Raw genomic sequence first — 26,159 nt, 5'->3', positions numbered from 1 at the left:
AACATGTGTGCCTTGAAGAAATTCAAGTCAAGTTCTACTTACATATGTGGGTTGAAAACCTTATTTGCTTAACTATTTTTTCTCAACAGTGCAGATTTCACCTTGTCGGTTTTAACAGGGTCTATTCATATCCTTAAATCATTTTTTATGTGCGAAATGTGGAGGAAACCACGTTGAATGCTGGAAATGGACGATAAGCCTTTTTTATCATGATTTTATATATGTATGTACATGCGTAAGTTATATAGGTACGTCTGTAATGTTTCCCATGACCGAACGATCAAGGCCATGTTGTAACATCTTTGTACGCACACCTCTCGCTTTACGCATTTCCTTATTTTTAGCCTCATAGTCTCTCTCTCTCTCACCTTAATGACTTCTTTGTCTTGGAATAATTAAATCCATTGAGTTACCCACACATAAAATTGTAGGGGGAGGACTCATCCCCATATGCCGAGTCTTGAGAGTAAATAAATATCAACAAGTACATATCCGCAATAAAACATTTATTTGACAAAAAAAAGTCAAAAATGAAGGGGAAAAAATAAAGCATTATATAAAAAAGGACAGATATAATCTAGATCACAATGTATGCATTATATTTGAAAAAAAGAATAAGTTTTTAGCGAATGTCTTTCAAAAATGTTTATAATTAAAATGTTAATGGCGCTAGAACATACATGAAAAATAGACAAAAAAATAAAAATATTTATGCGTAAGTAAAGAATCTTGGATTCTCTTTTTTATTTCCGTTTTTTAAACCATCCCGAGAGACGAGTATTTTTTGGCATAGAAACGGAGCGGGAAACTTTTGAATTAGTTGTAGTAAGAGGTTTGTGTTTGGGTTCAGAGGTCTCAATACGAGAGCTAGCTCTCGGAGGAGGTGGTCCTTTTCGGCCAGGAGGAGTTTCATCCCGGAGAAGATCACTGGAAGATGCAGATTTTTTATCTCTTTGCATTGTACCCGTTCTTGAGGAATGAACTTGGCGAGAGGCAGATGGAGGCCGTGGAGGCTTTCCAGGACTTTTACCCCTTTGAGCCTCAAATTTATCTTTATAATTTCGTGGTTTCCAGGGTGTGAGTAGGGATATGGAGCGTGAAATCTTTTGAGACTTTTGAAGATTTACGTTGTTAATAGCCTTATGGGAGTGATGTCCATTGGGAAACTTTTCTCGACTCTCAGAGAGCGTGCGTCGACTTACATCTCCTCCTGATTTAGGAATGGGAATTTCCGCAACAGCTGTATTATGTAAAATAATGGCTTTCCCACTCCCAGCTCCTTCACTTTCCGAACTATTAATAGAGGAAGTAAGGCTTCCAGGTATCTTTTTGCGATTATGAATCTCACGACGAACTCCAACGTGAGATGAACTCGAATTTCTCTTGACTCCTCGTATATTTTGATCATAGCGGTTGATTTTCGGAACAGAATTAGAGCGTGAAGTAGATGATACAGAGCCTTTAGGAGGAGATCCCCTCCCTCCACCTGTATATTGCGAGTCTCCATCCGAACTTAAATGTCTAGTCTTCTTCGAGCCTAAGCCAAGAACTCGACCTAACCGAGACCCAGAGCGGGATGGTGTTGACCTCTGTTGTTGTATGATCTGTTGTTCTTGTTGTTGCTGCTGCGTTGTTTGACGATGAATCCTTTCAATTTCAAGAACCTTTCTACGCTCTTCCTCTCTCGAAGGTGGAGAGAGTTTTCGTTTAATTTCTCCGGGAATGGGATGTCGTTCTCTATAACGACGGTCCAAGCTCTTTGTGGTTAAATTACTAGTAGAACCCTCGTTCTTTTTTGGAGCGGTTAAGGGTCGATGGAGGACGAGATGATTGAGTAGCTAATTCTCGACGATAGTCTGAATCTAGATCTGAATTACCAGAGCCAGAAATGTATCTCCTTCCTGGAGCATATTCTTTTTTGATTGGACGATCCTAAAAGAAAATACATTAATAGGTATATTATATGAAACTCATGAGATGAGATTAAATAATTATTTATACATGAAATTGATGCAGTTAATTTAAGTTATTATTATAAAGTGCTATTAATAAGCAATTAATCAGGTGTAATTAATTAGTTATATGCAAAAAAAAACAAAAACATTTTTTTTAAGTTTAAAAACAAAAGTAGGAAGAGGAAGGAATTTTTCGTAAAATTCCCTCAACAAACAAACATGTCTGTCAAACACCTGTTGTGTGGAGGATCCGATGATTACCTTACCTCAATATTAATGACTTTATCGTCGTAAAACATTACATGACCTCCTCCTCTTTTAACTTTGGTAAAGGCTACGGGAAGATTCACATTTTGATGATAGTCTTTATGAGGATGAAGTCTAATAATGGCTGCGCCAGAATTACGAATGACTGGAGAAGAGATTGTACTTAAATGTGCTACGCTCACAGCCCTTGAGCTGAGTTTCTCTGAGAAACAGCCTGCTATTTCATTCTCGATCATATCATCCTCTTGTTCCTCATGTAAGTCATCTGTGGATAACGAAGATGACCATGGAGGGCCGGGAGAGTTCTGTTAATTGAAATTAATTTTTTTGGCGATTCGTTAATTGTTAATAATATCAAAATTAATTAATTATTTTTCTATAAGTATAATTATTGATTACGGAAGCTTGAAAATAAAAAAATATAAATGAGTATTGCTTTGTCAATTATAAAAATTCGTGATTTGATAAGATTGTTTCCTTAAAAGGTAGAATTCTACGTCGTATGAAACCACATGAATATTATTATGGTATTAGAAAAAAGTACTTAAAAATCCTATTATATTTATATGTATTACTATTTTTTTCAATGCTACTTTGAATTACCATAAAATGTAAGTGAATTTTCATGAAACAAAAAAATGGAAGTTCAATCTCTGTGTGTGACAAGCACAAACCTATGTCGGTATGTAAGGAGTTGTTTTAATCATGTCAATAAGCTGTTATTTAATCAAATAGAAGGTTTGTCTTACCTGATCATTATCACCAATCATTCCATCACTTTCCGAATAACTTGAGTCCAATGTCCCATCCACACTTTGTCGTCTCCTATTAGAATAAGCAGCTCTTCTAGAAGGATGGTGATGGCCGTTTCGATCAACACTAGTAACTCTCCTTCCATTTGAGACCACACTTTCATCTCTTGAGTCTAAAGGTGAAGTTCCTCGCTTTATTTGAATTTTTGCTCCATTACTATAATGGTGCTGTTTTGGAGGACTAAGATCCTGGAGATTTGGGTCCTTTAGCTTGGGACGTGAAATTTTTGTGGAATCGTCGGTGTAAATTTCATCCATGTCTATGCGATTTTTTGATCTTTCCTTTCTATTTATGGTTCCGTTTGGATTTCCACTCACTCGGTCTAAAATCGGAGCAGGACGATTCGGACTAGGAGGTAGTGTGTACATGGACTTATATTGATTTGATTTGTAAAAATCTTCCATGGAATCGATTGTAGCACCAGGGGGCAAACTTTGCCCTCTTTCACGGGCCACCAACTCCTCATTATATTTATTGTTGTGAGCCACAACACTGCTCCGCCGTCTTGTACTTGATGTGACACTATCATAATTGGAATACTCCTCATCACCTCTATATTCGGTAAACTTCGATAGACGTTCATCTCCCTGTCCCTCTGGAGGAACTGGATGAGGTTTTCTATGGCGCTCTAAAGTGGTAGATGATCCATTAATTTGATTTTTGGATGAAGGGCGATAATAGCCTCCTTTAGATCTTTCATCTCTATTTTGACTAGACTTTGATCTATAGGGTCGAGTTGGGGATGAGCTTGGAGATCGGTCTTTATGATGATGCAAAGAGTGATAAGTTAAATTAGAATAAGATCGAACGGGCTTAGGTCTTGAATATCTCTCGTTACTTCCCTCTCTATCTGGACTAGTCGAACATCCTGAGTAAGTTCTTCCATTACGACGAGAAATTTCGCGGCCCTCTCTATCTCTATCACTTCTAGATGTCTCGATATGTTTTACAAGTCGAGTTGATGCGAAATTATTATTGTTTGCATCACCTGGATTACCGCCTCGACGAGAGATATAGTAACGAGCTGAAGAGTCCGAATCTGTAGGTTGATGCCGCGTATTATACAAAGGCTTATTCCTTGGCACTTTGTAATGTCCGTTAGCATCATAATATCCAGCTTCTTGCTTGTAATGAATATTATCAGTCGCAGTGTTAATTGTTGTTTTGTACGGTTTACGTCCATTGGTTCCATTTCCTTGCTTCTCAGGGGATGATATAACATGTATTCGAGTTTTATACGAGTTTTCCTTGTCCTCCTCGATGTAGCTGTCAAGAGATTGGCTCATAAGAGGATTGATGCCTTTTCTCTTTGAGTGTGAATACGAGTCATAATGAGGATCCCGCTTATATAGATGTGGATGTGAATCTCGTCTTTTCATGAGTTCAGACTGCAATGTTTGACTGGAGGAATGCACAATATTACTCTCATCGTCATCTGGATTTTTGTCAGAAACGGCATAGAGAACCTCTGTGGGACTTCGAAGTATTTCCGTATCTGTAAAATAAGTTCGTGTTGGAGATCTGTAAGGGGAATCTCGACTATGATTTTTGTTGGAGTAAGAGCCATGTCTCTCTGATGAAGTCTCCTCGGTAGTTGACATAAAATCAGAGTCCCTCCCCCTTCGTCGACTTCCATCTGAGGGGTGATCATAGTGATAATTAGAGTTGTTCTCTACAGCCATTCGACGTAAGGAGTCATGTGGAGGCCCCATTTTTGAGTAAAACTTTTTTTTGTCTGCTCTATAGGAAGAAGATGATTCACTTGGCGGAGGAGGAGATCCGTTGACAGCGTTATCAAGATCTTGAAGAGCGTCCAACCCGAAGTAACGCCCTTGTAGATGTTCTTTTTGGGACATGTAATCGTAATTCAACTTTTCAATGGATTTGAGATTATTCTCAGGGATCGTGTTCAACTTGGCAAAAATGAGTTTAGCCTCTTCCGCAAGGAGAATAGCGTTGTTGATGGATGTTTCGGATGTAATAAGAGAGGGAACAGAAGAAGATATCCGTTTCACGTCAACATCAGAATGAAAACTGACTCTTTTAGCCGATTCTGTGTCTGTATAATTTGCGGAGGATGGTACAAAACTTATTATACCAGTAGAACAACTGCTAATACGTCGTTGGCGTTTGGAATTATGTGGGGGCGACTTGTTAGAAAAAATTAAAGGCATTATATTCATACATCTTGAGAAGTAAAGGGAAAATCTTTTTCAATCTGAAATAAAATATAAAATAACATTAAGATTTCATATTATTTATTGCCAATACCTCAAAGGGTTTAGACAAGTGCAACTGTATGTATTACATTACAAAATGTATAATCCAACCAATTATATATACACAAATAACGGAATACCATCATTAAAAATAAAATTGACATTCTGAAGAAGTAAACGCCTTCCATCTCAAGGTCGGTGATGTAGGTATATGTACGCTCATATACATAACATATATGATATAAGTGAGTTTATACGTACATACACATTGATATACCCAATTTTGTAAGCGCCCTCATAATCAAAGTTTGATAACTATATATAATAGTCTATGTACATATATATTATACTAACATAATATACACAATTTTATAACTTTACTTTTGTATAAATATGAGGAGAAATTTACTTTCTTCATAGATTGCTTTCATTTGAAATAGATACCCATATACAACCATGGGGAAATGAATTAAAAAAATAATCGTCTCCAATTATAATAAAAAAACAAAACGACAACAAAAGTTTAATCCATTGCAGGATAGAGCCCTATTGCAAGGGTTGTAAATCGTAATCAATTTCGACATGAAAAACAGAAAAGAAACCGAAAAGGATAATCCTGATAATTAGAAGAATGTTTGAGGTTTGAGCAACTTAGCAGTTGTGGCGTTTCCTTAAATTAGGTGCAAATACCTAAAGAGACTATAAGGAAAAGAGGAATATCATGTATATCTATCAAGAATTTTTTTCCATCTCTAATTCGGATTAATCTAAATTTCTACATATGTGTTTTCTCATCTCTTGCGCATTTCACTCTTATATCACGTCTTTTGACTAAGATTCATCTATTGTAATCTAATACAAGTCAACGTTCTGGACAGGGTTATGTACTTTTCGTTAGAATAAACCAGAAACATGTACTATTAATTAAAGCCATAGTTGATAGTATCTGAGTCATATGTATGCTCTAAAAAGTTATAAAAGTTATTTTATTATTAAAATACATAACCCTAATAATTTACGAAGGGTATTTATTTTATATATTTTTTGATCGAGGTTACGTAAATCCTGAACATAATTTAAAAACATAGCTTTTGTTTAGTTTTTATGTCAAACATCTTGTCTCCTCTTTCCTTTTTAGTCACTTTATGAATAGCTATGAGTAGAAGGAAATAAACACAAGTCCACCTTCGTCTCAAGCCAAGCCATGGGCAGGAATCACTTCGTTTTCCCTTCTCAATTCTACTCTGAATCTGAAGGGGATTTAAAGCTATAAGTACACATCAAATCCTCAGAGATACTCTCCCTCATTCAAGAATTCATGGTTTCCCTTAATACTCAGATGTTCTCGCCTCAAATAAAGAAATAATAATGATAATTGTTCTAGAAAATAATAAAAAAACTTTTATCAACGTTATCAACAACAAATAAAACCACACGCCAATAAATGATTAGGATTTACAACTCTTGTTATAACTTCAAATAAATCATCATTGTTACTTTTTGTCTTTCATGGCCTTTTGATTACTTCATATTATTAGGCTGTAAATGGTAAGCATTTTTGGATTGTCAAAATCAAAGAAACCAAAAAATTGATTCTAACAACTTAAAGAATGTTTTTGACGTTTCATTAAAATGAAAATAAATACAAATTGCACTCTGTATCAAGTAGAAATGACTCCGTTTTTGCTTTTCAATTCTACACTGACTCCAAATGGCACAGTAAATTCTTTGTATTCCTCATATTCATTTAAGGGTCCACAGTCTCGTGGTGACACTATCTACTTAGATTAAACAGGGAAACACTCACTTTGTACAAAGGAATTCAAGCCAAAAAAAGAATTTATTTATGAGTGCAAAATCCAAAATATAAAAATATATCTCTTTTTAGTAACACAATAAATATTTTTTAATAAAATAAGCTATGATATTCCTCATCACTATGAATTATGAATAAGTTATAAGGATGTACAAATGAGTTTCATTTTTCAAACGTAAAAATGAATATATATTTAATTTAAAACAAGATACATAATCAATAAACATACTTTTTAGTCGTCAAAAACACTTTTACCCATGTTTTATTCATCATTCTTTTAATTTGGTGATTGTTTTATGGGTAGAAAATGCCTCTGAACGAGGATAGTCCCAAGTTACTATAATTCCAGATATTTAAAAAATCAGATGACTGAGAGAAAAACAGAGATCAGTTCTGGACCTTGCGCTCATAGATAAATTAGATTATTGTCTTTCATTCATTTGTACAAAATCCCCCCCATCTATTTGTTTCACTCTGTAGTTTTTCCTCCAGAATGTAACAATAATGATAACGGCTTTGCAAAAAACAAGAAAAATACTCTTCATTTTACCAACAACAACAAAATTCGCACGCTAAATAAGGCTTAGGAATTACAAACTGTTGTCATTATCTCATCCACTAGTATTTGTTGGAGCAACTCATGAGTCAGTCATGGGAATAATGCACTTTTTCTATACATATAAAAGACCGGTTATTTCTTCTTCAACTACGTATAAAAGGGAATCCACAGCAATGATGGTGTTGATGACAGTTTGGGGTCTTGAAGATACGTTATATACACATATATGTTTTTTTTTAATTACCTCAAGAGAAGCGCAAACAAGAGAAAATTATAACTGTATGCATCTTTTTTTTTTTGTTCTGTATTTTGCATGCAAAATATTATGTTTAATTCCTTTAAATACACAAAATCTAATTTTTGTCTGTGTTTTATGTATAAAATGAATGAAATAAAGCAATAACTAAATATTTCACACTCTGCAAAACCCTTGAGACAAGCAAACTGCCTCATTGTATCTACCTATTTGTTTTCAAAAATTTGTTAACCTACATTTTAAGTAAATATTATATAAAAATATTTGTAAGGAAGGAAATTCTACTATTTTTTAAGACGATTATTTTTCTCTTATTTTGTTGATAAGATAAATATCTATAGAAATTATGAGGGTGTAGCTTCATTCTTATGAATGCCATTTAACACGATATCCTCCATTTATTTTCATGCTATATACATGCCTTCAGAACTAGTAACAAACAGTTATCAAAGTGGCTGGGCCATACAGGGAAACAATTCATATTACATAGAGAAAAGGTCTTTCAGCGAAAACACTGTGCAATAACATTCACTTTGTGGTTCGTCTACCTACATACTACTTTGATATTTGCTAATGACGTGAGGAAATAAATTTCTTGTCCATGTATATTTATATATTTTAAAAGTCATTTTCCCAAAAATAAAACAAAAAACATCTTTTCACTCACCTCTTTAGTTTGAAATCTCTCAAGAAGAATCAATATCCTTTGCTTAGTGTCTATACGAACAAACATATATGAACAATGTAGGTATCCTCACTTCCCTTCAAAACATAAAGTTCATCACTGCAGCCATAAGTGACATAGACTGAAGCAAATGGTTCTTACAAAAAAAAAACATCACTATGGAAAAACCATCTTTAGAGAGGGAGAAAAAAAAATGAACAGCGCGCTCCTCTAGTCCCTGCGCCCTCTATGACAATGGGAAGGAAATAACTATTTTGCGAAAATGACTCGCCCCCTCGTCTTCTCAGGTGTACGACTTCCTCCTCGTCTTCTTCTCCGACTCTTAGTCTTCTTATGGCACTACCATCGTTTCTTTACTCACTACTAGTTATGACTACTTCCAAAGTTATACAACTACTACCAACCATCATCAAGGGGGCCTTGAGAAGAGAGTACTTACTTATTTTAAATATAATATACATTCATATGTATCTATCCACAGTGAACTTGGAAATTCATCAACAAACCATTTTTTTGAGGCAACCTCTCATCAAGGTCAGAGGAATGCGCAAAAATTGATGGGGATATTTAAATAAAATGGTATCAGAAGAAAAAAAAATTATATTTTTGGACATGAAGAAATTATATTGACATTTACACGACCTTAGCATTTATTGTGCGCGGAGGATTGCTCGTAGTATAATTGGCCGCAGTTATACTACATTTATACTCATTAGTCTATCAATTTTACCCATCTACGGATGGGTAAGACCCATTTCAGTATCCATATATAGTTTTCCCATCTGCAAATGGGCGTCAAAAAAATAATCCGCCTAATGTCCCAAATTGCACTCAAGAGAAACAAGATTTCTGTAGGATAACTATGGGACTTTGAGATAGGTTAAAAATCACGGCAGTGACTTCAAAGAACCCTCCCCCCTCTGGTATAATTTTTATGGAATAGTACCAGAAATAATTTTTTTTGCTAAATTATTATTAGACAATAGGAAACTATATTGATCTTAGTATTCATTGTGTAAGAAGGATTGTTCATTGGGAAATTTCCCTTCGGAATAATGTCATCAGAAAATTTCCCTCTGGAAAATTTCTATATGTAGAAATTTGCTTGCAATTATACTATATATGTAGTAATTTATTTGCTAATTCGTCCTGACTATAAATGGGTCAAACCAATCTAAATATTTTCCCATCTGCAGATATGGATAATGATTTCCCAAATTTTACCCCAGACACAAAGGATTTATGTAGGATACTCATGGGACCTCAAAACAGGTTAAAAAACACTTTCCGTATTTGAAAGATCCCTAGGTAATCGACTATTTTCTAGGTCAATGAGTTGTGCAGTATCAACATGGACCTCGAAGCATATTAAAGCCACAATTACGTTTCTAGAACGTCTGTAGGATTATATTGGGAGGGGGTGCCTGGTTTTTAATTTAAAAAAATTAAATTTATTGGACAAAAAATGAATTATTACATTTTTGGAAAAAAAATCAAATATTAAATTTTTCTGGAAATAAGCCCAACAATCCTCAGCTATTCCTTATATATACTTTTTTTTGCCTCAGTCCCATCTGTTGATAACATAAATCAATAGATGAATAACTTATATAGTAAGTATTATTATAGAAATACGTTTATATTATAATTGCGTGCATTTTTCTGCAGATAACAATTTTCTACCAGACCATCTTCTTAGAATCTGTATTACTTATTATGCTATGTATTTGTGAAAAGTTGTTTTTTTAATACAGGGCCTAACTTATAAGACTTGTAAATATAAAATATTTTCGATTTGACAAATTAATTACAATTATATGATCTGCTTTTTTTAGTAATTGTGGAATGGAAAATAACATTTCTAAGGCTCTACATACATAACAAAACGATAATAAAAATTCATTACGCCCACGTCAAGCTATCTACACTAATTGTTGCTGGATAATATTTATAAACGCTGGAAAAATTGCATGATGTATCTTCTAGTTACCCTCAAGATAATATATTTAGATTAATATATTAGACACATTTATACAAAATTCAAAGGATATAGTATTTCTGAGTTTGTAATGTAGCAAGTTATTTTGATAAGAACCTGTTTAAGTAGGTTCAAGTTTCTTAGATCAGTTTTCTAGACATATGCTCATGTTTAACTAATTTTAAGACAAACAAACTTTATTAAAGCCGTTTTCAAACACTTTTAAGGGATTAGTCTTCCTATAAACCATTCAGATATTTGCATATGGTCTAAAAATTATAGTTGTCGGATGAAAGGAATTTCAAGTTATTCGTATATAGACCCATAAAGTTTATTTCAGACAATTAAAAATTTAAGGCTATGAAATTTTGAGACCTGATGTGGAATGTCAATATCAATAGTTAAAATTTGCAGTTTAATTTCAATGGCAGATTGTAAGTTTGGTCAGGCACAGTGCTTATTGAACTATGAAGTACAAAAAGATTTTTAAAAAGTATCTTTATTGGGAGGGGGGGGGGGAATAATAGGTATACTTGCAAGTTATCTTTTTTTGATTTTTATAACAAATCGTTAAAATACAATGTTATTAACTTTTTATAAAAAAATGTAAGCCTTTTTCTCATCATCCTCTGAATGGCAGACACACCAAACCATAAGGTGTATTGTTTGCTTTACTTAATTTTTGGGTATTGTTATCGTTATATAAAATTTTCTTCTGTACAATTTTTTTTAATTGTCTTATGTAAAAAAAGATTATTCGTTCAAATTAAGTCATTTCTAAAAAAATGTTTTCGTTAAAATAGTCATAACATATAAATATATTTATAAAACATCTTATCAAAATGGTCAAAAAAAGCCCAAAACTACTTCCCCCCTTAGAAAAATTCTACTGAAACCACTGATGACATCATCATTATATAATTCTGAAAAGTTTCATCATGTTATGAGTTCCTTTTTTTAGTATAAGAGATACGAAAAAGCTATCTACATAGGTAAAAAAATTACTCAAAAAGTGGAAGAAGCATTCGTCTATTATACATGTTTGTAGACTATGAAATCTTATAAAGAATTTCGTAAAGTATTTATTCTATGTCATTCCATTCTCTTTAATCAAATCGTGGGAGTTGTAATTGTATCATTACATAATATAAGAAGCCTTTTAACAGCTGTGATCTTAAAACTTAATATTTATCCTTAGGCACTCACTATTTGATATAGGGAACGACGCCAATTTCTATTAGAGAAGCAAAATAAAGGATTTAGTTCTCAGGTGTTTGCTTATTTTTGGAATTAGAAGCATTCTCTTCGCGTGGGAGGAAGGAATCTCTTTCTTTCGACGGCTTCTTCTTTTTTATTATTCAAGCAAATAAATATCTAGTACGACAACAAATGCTAGACCCTCCATATCATGTCATAGAAGATAGTCAAAAAAGCATTGCTCCATAAACTCCTATAATTTGCATCATTCAAGGACTTTGAACATGACTCAGGGATAGTATAAATCGGGACACTCCTTCTTTGTGTATGTATATTGTAGCTATATACTCGTAATATACGTCTAGTTCTTCAAGTATCGTCGTTTTATTTCTTGATAGAGGTATTTACTTGATTATGGTGTTACTTTTAGTTGGATGTACTTCGTTGTAGAGTCATAATAACTTTAGGTTTTGCATAAGATCCTACTCTTAAGTCTAAATACGTATGTAAAAGTTTTTTTTTTTAATGTTCCTTGAATTGGTTAGATGGAGTTGCATTGATTAAGTATAAGTAAACATTATAGTATTACAATTACTCCATCTAACCTAGTAATATTTTGGTGAAATCCATATACATATAGTATAATTCTTTCTTTAGGAATCGCCGGGGCGCGAACGTACACACAAAGTTTTTAGCATGCTTCTAAGTCATGATCTTAGTCAGTGTATTTTACGTTCATATTTATCCATATTAGTGTTGGGTTGAAATCCTAGACCAATCTTGTAATCTTTATAATATTGTTAATGGATCGAACTCATTAGATTCTTTAAAAAAGTTCAGTCTGGACCGGTCTTATTAAAAAATGGATCTTGATTAGTTGTATTTAAATTTTGGTGTATGCATATTCTATAGACGAATTGTTGATGACGTCGTGTGTGTTTTAAAATTGTGAACATGGAGCTATAGATTGTTGAGTACAACCGATAAATGAGGACAAAAGCCATAAATTTGGTTTTTATACATTACCACCGAAAAGGTTTGTTAATAACTTTAAGACGATTAAATTTCGGTATACGGTCTGGTTGGAAATAAAGATCCAAATAAATGTAGAAAAAACGAAAAAAAAATCGATCTGGAACCTTCGTATTTAAAAATCGGTTTATATATATTGTATAGATTACAGGGTGAGAACTGAAAAATTAGAAAATTTAAAAAGCCGTTTTTAACTCTCCATATTTTTATTTTGTGTCATTTTTATGGCAAACTTTTGAAGCAAAAGTTGATAAATCAAAAGGTTTCTACACTTTTTGTTCAATATGTTCCCATCCATTCTGAATTATGCTTCAATACGGGGACGAACAGAAGCACAGCTGGCCTTATTGAAGTCCTAGGACAAGTGGTTCCGCTACACCGTAATCATGGCCTTCAGGGCATTGATATTCGGTGAAAATATTGTTTCACTTGGCCTCCATGACACTCCAAACAGCGGAGTCCAGTGGGTTCACGTTGGGTGAGAACAAAGGCCAGAATTCTGCTGGCCCGATGGCAACTATGTTCCCCCTACAGAAATACTGCACTTTCTTGGTGTGTGCCGGGGTGCTGTCTTGGGTAAACGCATAGTTGTTGATGGGGAACATGCTCTTCAACCATGGCAATATATGGTACCAGATAACCTTATAGCAGACGTCCGTGTTGAGTTTAGTAAGGCAGGGAAGCATCTTGCTGCCGTAGAAGGCTACGTGAGCTGAATGTTTGGTCCTGAAGATTCCCTCTACAAGCTCTTGATTCAGCCAAGTCGTGATCATATCTCCTGTTCAGAACAGCGTCCACTGTAAAGATCTTCTTTGCTTGTAAGCGGAGGTGATCGCACGCTCTCTGCCTTTTGATTGTTGCTCAGACATTTTTAATCGCACAAAAACAAAACAAACATCAGGTTGTAGCATTTCGTCATTTCTTTTGAAAGGCGCCAATTAAAAAAATGTCACTCTTTTAGAACTGAGGCTAGGCGGCCTCCAATAGGACTCTAATTTTTGAGTCCTCACCCTGTATATGTTAAATATTATAGAAGACATCATATCATGTCTGTATTAAAATTGTGGACACAGTTAAATGTCTACGACTTGAACTCGATTAAATGTCGATTTGTAGTCTATACGGCAATATCGGTCCAAATCAGTCTAGAAAATCACTTAAGACCGAACCCTAAAAAAATCGGTCTCGAAACAAGACACTCTTTTCCTTGTCAAATAAGAGCTAATATTGTTTTAAAAAGAAGGACTCACATTACATCAACTGAGTTCAAAAATTTGACTCGAACACAACACAAACACATACAGTATCAAGTGCAAATATAAAAATCAATTGTTGATTCTTATTTTTTAAAGAATATCTTCATTATTCGTAGGGCACCTTTTATGAAAAAAAAAAAAAAAAAAAAAAATCACATTAATTATGATCAATTATCTTGCAAATTATTATCTATGCACAGCCATACTTTTCTATTATCCCGTATTATGAAATAGATATCTACATATTTACATAGAATCATTCATCTATCTATTAAACAGTAGTTTAATATATGTATATAATAAACACGGAGTAGCACGTAATAACTGTCACGATTTGCATGGATATTAAATCTTAACATATATGTTTTTTTTTTCTTGAAAGAAAAAAAAATATTCACGATTTTTTTATTTTCTTTCATAACGTAGATGGTCGTGGAGGACAGTTCATAAATATATGTATTTTATCGAATAATGTTCATCATAAATACACTTCAAGGATATTCTTATTTAATTAAAAACATACATTTTTTGACGTATAAAAAAAGTTAATGGTTTCCTAATAATTATTAAAGGATTTTGAAAATTTGTACAAAAGGACAATTCCTTGATATATTTAATAATGTATATATGTATATGTTAGTCCTTCAGCATAGAATTAATATGTACAAAAATTTGTAGCTTTAACGGGTTTGTCCATCATTAATTGAAAAATTAAGGATAGTATAATTAGTATTTGTGTAGAATATTTCCTTATACCGCCATGAGAGGGCAAATATTGTTATATTTTTTTTTGGCAAATATACGCATAAGTTTGTAAATGACCTTTTAATAATTTAAAACTAGTTCAAATATAGCTAAATTGTATCATAGAGTAACGGGGGGTTATGTATCAATGACAAACTTCAGGAATTCTTTGACAAACGAGTTAAATTCGCTCCTGGATGTCAAAGCAATTCATCCCGTAAAAATGTAAAATGCCACCTTGACTCGTCTGACTAGTATCTTTAACAAAACTTAACTTGAATTTCAATATATTTTTTTGCTCAAAGTCCAACTCGTATCTAAAAAATTTCTAATATGGGCCACTCGTATTTCAAGGTATGTAAGTATTAGTATTGGATTTTGGTCTAAAAATTATAGATCGGTCTGAGATCGTTATGATTTTTAGTGCACCGAACTAGTTTGATCTTTTAATAAAGTTCGGTCTATAATGGCCCGAAGAAAAAATCAGTCTTGTTTATAATTTGGTCAAACCTCCGTATTTTTATTTTGTGCCATTTTTATGTCAAACTTTTGAACCAGAAGTTGGTAATTGAACAATTTTCTATACTTTTTATTCAATAGGTTCCTTTCTAATCTGGATGATATTTCAATACGGGGATGAAAAGAAACACAGCTGGCTTTGAGGAAGTCCGAGGACAAGTTGTTCCACTACGGCCTTCAGGGTATTGACATTTGGTGATAAATCTTGTTTGACTTTCCCTCCATTACCCTCCAAACAGCAGAGAGTCCAGTGGGTTCACGTCGAGTGAGTACGAAGGCCAGAATTCGGCTCGCCAGACGGCAACCATAACCTCCCTGCAGAAATACAGCCCCTTCTTGGACGTGTGTGCTGGGGCGCCGTCTTGGGATAAACACATATCTGTTGCTGGGGAACGTACTCTTCAACCATGGCAAGACATGGTACCTGAGGACCTTTGAGTAGAAGTTTGTGTTGATTTTAGTGAGGAGGGAAGCATCATGCTTCAGTCGGACTCCACGACCCCGAGGACCATGATGTGTGCTGCATGTTTGGTTCTGTAGGTTCCCTCTACGAGCTCCTGATTCAGCCAAGTCGTGATCATATCTCCCATTCAGAATAACGTCCACTATGGAGATCTTCTTGGCTTGTGCACGGAGGAGATCACAAACTCTTTGTCGTTTTACTTGTTGTTCGGCCATTTGTGATCGCACAAAAATCAAACCAACATCAAATTGTAGCTTTTTGTCATTTGTTTCGAATGGCCCCAAGTACAAAATTATCCGACTCTTTGAACTAAGGCTAGACTGCCTGCAAGAAGTTTCTACTTTTAGAGTCCTCAGCCTGTACATCTAATAAGTCAGAATAGGGGAGAAAATCGGTACATTGATCGAAACCATAAAGAAATTTGTCTTTATATTCAGACTCGAAAATAAAGATAATATGATTGCTCAGACTGGTATTTTCAGACCGAAACCTAACACTAACTTGTACGGATGTTTAGACTACATGTTGACCTTTTTACGAACTGGATTTTTATATAGGTATGAAGGTATACCTTCTATAAGTCATGACTGATTCCCATGAGTCAACAATATTTAATGATACAATATAACCTAGATAACAATTTATTACAAAATAAATTATTGGAACACTGGGAATTTGGGGGACTCTAGCCTGAGAATCATTGCTCTAAAGGATTTATGCCTATTAATACTACCTACGTACATTAGGGTGAAGCTAATGCTGCAAGTTTATCCAAAAAAGGTTAAACTTTTTTTTGCTATGGATCATAGACCTAATTAACATATATGTGCAATTTCATCGAAATATAACGAATATAAAAATATTTACGTTGAGCAGAAAGGCAATGTAGTTTTGTAAAAATCACATTATTAGGTAAATAAATGTGTCTTATAATAATATTTTACAAAAATATCTCATTGACACGCAGATACAATGGTTAGAAAATGTTAATACTCAGAGGGTTGTTTGAAAAGTCAGTAAAAAGTCCAAGAGATGGCAATACTGACACCTATCCAGGTTATTTTTAGTTAGTGGTATTTCTTGGAAGAACATACACCAAATTTCAGCTAGATCGGTATACTCGTTTGAATCGAGAAATCGGGCAGAAAGATTATGGAGACTGTTTTTGGATTCCCAGGGAATAATCATCATCGACTATCTGGAAAAGGGTAAAAATATTACAAATGAATATTATTCATCCTTATTGGACTGTTTGAAAACCGAGCTGCAAGAAAAACGTTCACGATTGGCCCACAAAAAAGTCATTTTCATCACGACAATGTACCAACTCACACCTCAACAGTTATGGTCGAATAATTACTGGAAATAGGGTTCCAATTTGAGATGCTGACAGTAATATCAATCTCACTTACCTTCACTCTTATGTCATCCATAACCATATCATGGAATTTGTCAATGATTTCTGGAGTAGTAACCTCAACAAGGCGTCCAGAACGTTGTGCCCATATGACCACTCCGAAAATTTTGAAACCACTTTAAACTGTTATAATCGAAAGTGCAGAGTCCCCATTATCAAGCTTTTTTTAGTCCCCTGAGGAGTTTTGCCTTTCATAAAGTAATGTTTAATTAACACACAAAATTCTTTTTCGTACATTTTTTGAAAATCACTCCACTTCCTTGAATCAAACGAATTCAAAACAGAAAGAAATATGTCGATCTGGCTGAATGTTGGTGTGTGTTCTTTTAAAAGATGCTACTAACTAAACATGCCCTGGATAAGCACCAGTAGTGCCATCTCTTGGACTTTGCATGGACTTTTCAAAGAGTCTTTTTTATAAAAAAAGACTGAATAAAAAAAATGAATGAGATGCTTCCGTCTAACAAGACTCATAAATATTTATTTTTCTCTAATTCAAATTGATCAATTTTTATATTTTGGGTGCTCATTTTCATAATTTTAGCCCTCTGTTTTTTCTCATTATGGCAAAAAAAATGCTCAAAAAATCCTTTGTCCAATAATAAGCATTGTATTCAAATTTGTAGGGTGAGTTAAGATACACAAGAATTTTAAAATAGAGGATAATTCGTCGAAGAACACAAATGTAATCAACACTCAATTTTTGAAAAAAATCATTGAAAATTTATTTCATGTTCATATGTAACAAATGTACTTTGTCTTAACGGTTTGAAATTATAAAAAGAAGAATCTCTCTGATTAAATATAGATTTTGCTTTGTTGGTTTGTGGGAGTCATTTTCATATCGAATTTTACTTTCTTTGGCAAATATTTATGTATGTGTAACAGTTCTATATTTATCCATCCAACAACTTTTGGAAAAGAAAATACTAAGCGGAAATGAATCAGATTTCCGTTTTAGTGTAATGAATACCTGTTTCATTGTTGTGAAAAAAAAAAAAAAATGAAATACATGTACATATTTTTAGTACACATAGTCAATTAACAGATTTCATACAGTATATACAATATACTTAATTTAAGAAATCTAACTACAAAACATATGTACATTTTTGCATTATTAGGTTGAAACTTTGTGAATATCGTTCCAACATCATTTGTTAGAAAAATATGTCACACATTACTCAACAAGTCCAGGTCTTATAGATATAAGGCAACAATGTTGATAAACACACTTAAATTTCGGTTAGAATTAACCTTCAAAAAGTAAACTAACAAGATTTCAATGAAGTTCAGGGGTGTACATAGTTCAAAAACTATATTTCAAATATTAAATTTTTGGATTTTTTTTTAATCCTTAACCATTCACAAAAAAATTTTTGGAAAAAAAATTAAGTAAAGTTTTAATTTTTTAGAAAACTTTTTCCAAGATTCGCAACTGTTTACAAAAAATTACTTTTTTTGGAAATCATTTGAAAAATTAAATAATTTTGGGAAAACATTTCAAAAATTAAAGTATTTTAGAAAAATATTTGAAAAATTAAAATATAAATTTATTGGAGAGAAATTTCTACAATTACCAACTGCTTTCAAAAAATTAGATTTTTTGGAATAAAATTAAAAATTACATTTTTAGTAAAAATTAAAAATTACATTTTTTGGAAAAACATTTCAAAAATTAAAAAATTAATTTTGTGGAAAAAAAATTCCAAAAATCACAACTGTTAACAAAAAATTACATTTATTGGAAAAAAATTGAAATATTAAATTTTTTGGAGAAAAATATGAAATATAAAAATTTTTTGGAGAAAAATTCCAAAAATCCATAGCTATTCATAGAAAATTAATTTTTGGAAAAAAATTTAAAATATTAAATTGTATGAAAAAAAAAATCAAAGGTTAAATTTTCTAGTAAGAAGAAAAAAATTCTTAATTGGGGGGGGGCTACAGCCCCTCCATTTACTTCCTGTGGACACCCTTGAAGTTACAGGCGTTTTAGTTACCCCATTTTTGTAAACTACTTTCACTAGTTGTTGTCCACAAATCTTCTTGATATAGGTGAATAGTGTTGTTTTTTCTAATATAACATAAAGACGCAAGATTTATTTCGCTTGAACAGCTCCATACAGCACTCTGCATCGTCGATGCGTTGTTCTTTCTGGTCCCGTGTGGGTAAACACAGCACCTCATTCGAAATTAATTTGTACATCACCAAAGTTTTATGGTAAAGTGTAAAGGCAATAATACACTTCGGATATCTTAAAGGTGTCAGCCTTGTCACACAACTTCATTTGACGGTCTTTTGAAACTATTTTGTAGACATTCATTGTTTTTTTCCTAAAACACTGCCAATTTTGGGCGACCAGAGGTTTAGCATCATCCGGTGCTAGTACGACCCCCTTCAAATTCAGCAAACCAGTCAATAATAGTTAAGCATTATGCTGTAGAGTCTACGGTTTGGCTTCAATAGTATTTTCCCCATAAAAATAATGTTGAATCAACACATGCAATTTCTACCTATCCATTCTCTTCGAAATGACAAAACTAGGGTCAATTAAACTACTTTTACCTATAAAGTAAATGTCAAAATGCAATGAAATTTTGACACGTAGTGTTAAAATGTTAGTACTAATTAAAACCATGGTCAATCAAGAATGTTGCCGTATACATGTCAAATATAGGACTAATTGAGGGATTTGGAATCTAAATGTGTGTCTATTGAGTTGACTTTAAAAATATATACGAAAATATCAAAAAAAAAAAAAAAGCAAGAGCAATGATTACATTTGTTATACTCAACAAATTATCTCCTATGTTTATTAATAAATTGTTTTAATTCACAGAAGCTTTAATTTACAATTAAAGAGAAAAAATATCTTAGATTATATTTGATAGAAATTATCAAAGGCAAACAGAGTAACATAGATTTAATGAAATTTGTAGACAATATTTGGTATTCTTCAATATCTAAACTCATCACATAAGTTTAATATGAAGCCCATCATTGACTGAAATAAGTGGATGAAATATTGGGTACTTTACATATATGTAGTAAAATAAATTAATTGGGGTATTTTCCTTCTGTTGATATTTATTGTAAAAAAAAAAAAATGTATCAATCCGATTTTTTAAATAGATTAAACATACAATTAATAAAAAATAAAAAATTCGCTGTTAACAAAACATGATACAAATATTCAGATATCGATATTTTGCAACGAGTTTATTTAAAAAAATATACAAAAATACGATTTATAAATACAATATACATTAAATTCTTGGTAGACAGAGAAGAGATATTTGTAGTGGATAACTTTATTATACAATTGGTAAAGGTGAACAGTAAATTTTATAATTCTTTCGTCTTATTCGTTCCTTCTTTAATAAGTCGTGGATGTGTTCAATTTTTATTTGAAAGAAGAAATATCCCCAATCTCTGGTGTATATTTTTTTAAAATGCATAATAATATATTTGTATATATACTTGAATAATTAATTTGGTTATAATATTTTCCTTGGACTAATAGTATTGCAAATTGTAGCAGGCAACTAAATGATGAAAATCCAGTCACTAATGGCCATCTTGAAAAAAAAAAACACCCGAAAATCAACATGGTATCCCTGACAATTTGAAAAATGTTTTGGAGGGGATAAAGAATTATACTCATGACGTTTCATTAGATCACTTCAGCTACAAACAGTTGTGACAAGAGAGGAAGGAGAAAAGGATATACACAAGGACATATGCTAGAACTACTCTGATGTCGATTCCTAATTCTACTCTGAGTCCTAACAGGACTTGCAATTATAATTCTGCAAAAAATTCTTATGGTTACGCTCCGAATTTTATGAGCACACACGAATGTTCAATCAGGTTTTGAATCTAATTGAATCGATTTAGGAAAGGATCTTCACTACTCAAGAATTAAATAATAATGATAATTGCTAAGGAAAAGAAAATTCATTGTCTAGAATATTAAATCCAACAAAGCGGGCTAACTAAAAAATTTTATCACAGTGTATAAAGTATGTCCTGGAAAGCGGGAGTTACTTTTTATAATTTCAACTTGAACATGATTTTTTAATTTTTTAAAGTGTACTCATTAAATACAGAGAGTAACAATGATCCTTGGCTCGGGAGTCCTCATTGAACTCGAAGTAGAATTGAGGATTGAAATAATTAAAACCTATATATGGAGTGGGATTTGTGATTATTAATATCCTCTCACGGTTACTAGCAGCTGATTTAATATAAAGGTCAGGGCAGCTCTTCTCGAAAGCATTCTTCAAATGTTAGAATTGGCAAGTTAATTTACAATTTCTTTTATTTTTACATATCGGCCGAACATATTTTAAAGAAAGATGACGCAGTTGTACTAAATTGTCGTAATAAGTAACCAAAATATCATAAACATACGCAGGATGTGTAACCCCCAAAAAAAAAAAAAAATATATATATATATATTTGCTTTTTACTTGGATATTTTTTTGGTCATGATGAAAAATTTTACACAAAATTGGGCTAAAGATATTTTTCCAAAAGATTTATTTTCTTAAAAATGTCATTTGGGGAGCAGATCAAAAAATAAAATATTTTATTTTTTGTGTATAGCTATTGATTTTTTAATTTTTTTTCAAAAATATTTCATTTTTAGTCAATAACTTTGAATTTTCAAATTTTTTTCGAAAAAATTTAATATTTAAAACTTTATTTTGGAAATTTATTTCCAAGACATTTAATTTTCTGTGAAACGCTTGAAATTCTTTAATTTTTTTTACAAACATTTCATTTTTGAAATTTTTTTTTCAAAAAGATTTAATTTTTCAAATTTTTTTCTAAAAAAATTACTTTTTTGTGAATTGGTATTGTTATTGAATTGAAATTTTGTCCAAAATAGTTTATTAAAGTATTTTGTTTACCCCCCTCCCCCTAAATATATAACCCTGCACACAGTCCTCAATTTACAAGCAAGATGAAGTTACTATCCTCGAGTATGTAAAAAAAAACAAGTAATAAGTAAACATCACTCATGCCCAATTGTTTTTAAACTGTATTTTAAGGCTAACTATTATCTATACATATGTGTATATTAATCAGGTATTTATAAAATTAAGGTATTTTTGTCTACTATATATTTAAGTAGATATAACTATTTTTCAAGTCCTTATCAAGGAAGTCGTCGACAGATATACCCAAGTTGTATACGGGTATTTAATTTTGTTATTGTTTTTCTTCTTTAAACAAGCTCACATCTAATATAAAATAATAATAAAAAAATTATATATTAAAAGGTTCAAAAATATACATATTTCATAAGCACTAGTGGTTAATTCCTTACTACTCTTGTTAACGCCCAATTCTTTGCTACGTGATCTACGTGGTTTAATAGCTCAAATATATGTATATACACACGTATATTCTTGAAACAAATCGACTTCGAATATATCTGAATACTAAATAATAATATACGATTTACCTTTAACATAATAAAACATTATTTAATTATGAGTATAATATTAATAAGAGGATTCAGAGCCTTTGTTCTTTATGAAATCTCTCAAGCTCAAAGGGATCAATGAACACAAATTGAATATCTGGCACAAAGAAGGTAAAATGTATACATTATTCTAATGTTATTATAAAGTAATTCCTCGTATTTCGACTATTTTTGATATTCAATGACCTAGAGACAAAGAGCCCTGTATAATTAGAATATTACGTGATTATTAGCAAGTCACTACATTAGGGATAATATATGTACAAATTGATATAAGAGACTAGAATTTAGCTTTATGTGATAATTGTCATTATAAAGCTTAAAAAATTACCGTTACAAATAAGAGTTATACCTATTTCAGGTTTTAGATACTTTAAATTCAAATATGTACGTAATAATAGCAAATTATGAAGATCTTATGATATCTTTGTCGTTTGCGAAGCATGCTAGAAAAAATTCCAAGACTTGAAAAACTGCGTTTCGGTTTGGTAGAAGTTAATTGAATATTAAATATAGAAGAACTTTGGCTTAATTCCAGCCCCAGTTTGGTCATACAAAGCCCTAGTAGATTTATTAGCTTCCTTATCAGTGCAAAATGAATTATCATTTACTTTAGTGACAGTTTTTTATTCAAGAATTCATTTATCTTTACTTGTAAGTTTAGGCTTTCTGAAGTTGAGGTTTGTTCTTGAACAACTACAGTTTTCATTACCGATTCAATCCCTCCCAAGAATAAACACTAGTATTTAGATACATTTTTTGTTGGTAATTCTTTGTAAATAAACACATTCAGCTATAATTTGTGGTAAGTAACGATTTTTGTTTAATATTAGAAAAACACAAATTTAATTTTTTGTAATAAAATATTTATTAATATTAAAATTTGTAATATAAAAATGTGTAGAGCACCAATTTAAGATGAAATTTGTTTATATGTACGTACATTTTATAAATGTTAAATGGAATATATTCAGCTTTTATTTTACTCTTATTTGTTATTGTACGGAAAAGTAAGGTTTTTATTCCATATATCAAAAGTTCTATGCTCTATTTTTGTCTTAAGAGCATTTTGAATATAAATTATTTGACTGTTGACATAAATTTTGTTGTTGTAACAATTATAACAAGCAATTCTCTTAGATAGATTTTTCTTTATGCTTACAAGCTATTATGAATTAAGATATTATAATTAATAACATCGTGTCACAAATAAAATAAGGAAATGTTTCTTTGAGTGAGTGATTTTCTGGTTGTTTATCTTTTATTAGATCTTAAAAAGGAAGAAAAAACATATTTTTCATGTGATTAATCGTCATTAAGAAAATGACTTCTTTTTTCTGGAAAAAAAACAACAACATACATTTTGTTACAATAAAAAAAATAATAAAATAATCAGTAAACCCTATTTTAATAAATATTCAGAAAGTATTTGGTTTTTTTTTTGTTGTACAACTTTATTTCGCTTTAGTTTATCTTAATAATAAACTATAAAATGTTCTACTTTCGTTCTTAATGTTTACAAAATCATTGAAATCTAAATTGAATACATACCACCAATCTTATTTACAAAATCTAAAATATCAGCTGGTAATGGAGTATCTGTACTTCCGAATTTCTAAGACATTACTAAAATATTTCATAATTGGGGTAAATATACATTAAACTAAAGTTAAATGCCATTAATGCAACTTAATGTTTCTTATAGAATATCTATGACACTGGACTCTTAATCTTTTCTTCAATTTTGTGAAAAAAACATAGTTTTTCCATAAACTTCATTATTACCGAATGACATACAAAGTTAATTTAGAGGTTAAATGTTTTTATCTCGTATATTCATTCAAACTTTAGCTAAAATTAGATGCGTGCTTAAATGGTGTCACTATGATTCTTTTGAAGAACATTTTCATCTCAAACATTTATAAATATTTTACATTTCAACAAAGGAAAATAAATTTACATAAATACCTATTGGATTGTCTAATTTGTTTGTCAGACATTTTTTGTAATAAGGTTACTTACAATTCTCCTTTTGACTTCTGCTTCTAATGAGTACTGAAGTAACTAAAAAATATATATATGGTACTCCGGCCTTTACGTGACTTAGTATATGAAATAAAAGTAAAAACACTTAGCTATTACAGATCTTAATTTATTAACTACCTCACTCCCCCTGCTCCCTCTTCCTATCAGGGGTGCCACCTACATATATATATCTGCAAGGTGATATGGCACCCTGTACATGGAAAGGCAGTAAAACCTGGACTTTAAAAGTACTTTAATATTAGTTCATTTTCAAAAATAACAAAACTTGTAAACAAGGCTTTTGCAGGCTTGGTAACTCAATATGGCCACCTTCAGCATCAATCACAGCCTTTACGCATATCAGGAAAACCTTTTAGGAATTGATGACAAACTCTTCAGACAAATTGTCCCAAGCAGTCAATATAGCGGCCTTCAGTTAGTCCACATTTGGGTGTTGAGTTTTGTTGGTTTTCCAACCTGTCCAGTAGAGTCAAATCTGGCCAAGAAGGGGCTGCATCCTTTTTCATCAGCTTCGTCAGTTCAACTTCATCAGCTAGAAGATATGAGATGCGCTGCCTTTGGACTTTTTCCTCACTCATAATAACGAGATGACGACATTTTTAAAATAGATTGTGTATGAACAAAGGATGGTTGAACCAAAATGTCCCGAAATAATGGCTAAACCTTCTTATATTAGCCAGAAAACTTAACAGTACTTGTTTTGCTGCCCAACCTTGTAGTTTGGGGTACAACGTAAATTAACAAAAAGTTACTTAAAAAAAATGTTCATGGCAAGGGTTGTAATTATTTTTGGGGAGTAAAACTGAAAAAACTGAAGCTGCGAATAACTTTGAGATAAACTCAAGTCCCATTCTGTATCAAACAAGAATATAGACTGAAATTACTCCATCTTTGATCCTCAATTCTACTCGGAGTCCAAAAGGTACCAATAGGGTGAGAACTCAAAAATTAGACAAAAATTAAAAAGCCGTTTTCACTTCTACATATTTTTATTTTGTGGCATTTTTAGGGCACAAAATAGGTAAAAGTTGGTATTTAAACACTTTTATGCACTCTTTATTCTATATGTCCCCTTTATTCTGAATAATGGCCTTAATACGGGGACGAAAAAAAAAAAAACAATCTAACCTTGAAGAAGTACAAAGACCAGTTTGGGTAAAAAGTCTTGTTTGTCTTGCCCTCCAAGACACACCAATCAGCAAAGTCCATGGGGTTCACGTCGGGTGAGGATAAAGGCCAGAAGTCTGCCGACCAGAATACAACCATGTTCTTTCTGCAGAACGTCTAGGTAAACACATAGTTGTCCCTGGTGATGGCTTGAAATGGTACCTGAGGACTTTCTTGTTGTCCTTGAAGAGGTAGGGAGGCATCTTGCTGCCATCGGCCGCCACAATGCCGAGGACCATGGCCCGAGCTGGATGTTTGGTCCTGAATATTCC

At 32.2% G+C, this 26,159-nt stretch overlaps 1 protein-coding gene and 1 long non-coding RNA gene across 3 annotated transcripts; one reads left to right on the top strand and one right to left on the bottom strand.

Annotated features, from left to right (window-relative positions):
• Window positions 1–491: 491 nt before the first annotated feature.
• LOC121118989 (uncharacterized) lies at window positions 492–8,975 on the bottom strand. Of its 2 annotated transcripts, XM_071888989.1 has the most exons (4): window positions 8,553–8,975; window positions 2,972–5,253; window positions 2,222–2,527; window positions 492–1,932 (listed from the first exon to the last, which is right to left on the bottom strand). In XM_071888989.1, the coding sequence occupies exons 2-4, from the start codon at window positions 5,216–5,218 to the stop codon at window positions 1,774–1,776; spliced, it is 2,712 nt and encodes a 903-aa protein (XP_071745090.1). In that variant the 5' UTR covers window positions 5,219–5,253; window positions 8,553–8,975; the 3' UTR covers window positions 492–1,773. The 2 variants fall into 2 exon arrangements, with proteins under 2 accessions (XP_071745090.1, XP_071745091.1); XM_071888990.1 differs by lacking the exon at window positions 2,222–2,527.
• A 2,949-nt stretch (window positions 8,976–11,924) lies between these two features.
• Window positions 11,925–18,198, top strand: LOC139905596 (uncharacterized). Its single transcript, XR_011780479.1, has 2 exons — window positions 11,925–12,070; window positions 15,378–18,198. It is a non-coding gene; the product is annotated as an uncharacterized lncRNA (long non-coding RNA).
• Window positions 18,199–26,159: the final 7,961 nt, after the last annotated feature.

Source organism: Lepeophtheirus salmonis, chromosome 5 (genome assembly GCF_016086655.4).
Source record: "Lepeophtheirus salmonis chromosome 5, UVic_Lsal_1.4, whole genome shotgun sequence".
In the NCBI taxonomy this organism is placed as follows: domain Eukaryota; kingdom Metazoa; phylum Arthropoda; class Copepoda; order Siphonostomatoida; family Caligidae; genus Lepeophtheirus; species Lepeophtheirus salmonis.
This window is presented reverse-complemented; position numbering and strand designations above follow the sequence as displayed.

Bases quoted from the DNA above. Each gene is read 5' to 3' on its own strand.
- LOC121118989 (XM_071888989.1), bottom strand. From the start codon at position 5,218: ATGAATATAATGCCTTTAATTTTTTCTAACAAGTCGCCCCCACATAAT. The intron at 2,528-2,971 runs GTAAGACAAACC...TTCAATTAACAG, and splicing joins TGATTGGTGATAATGATCAG to AACTCTCCCGGCCCTCCATG. The intron at 1,933-2,221 runs GTAAGGTAATCA...ATTTTCTTTTAG, and splicing joins ATAAAGTCATTAATATTGAG to GATCGTCCAATCAAAAAAGA.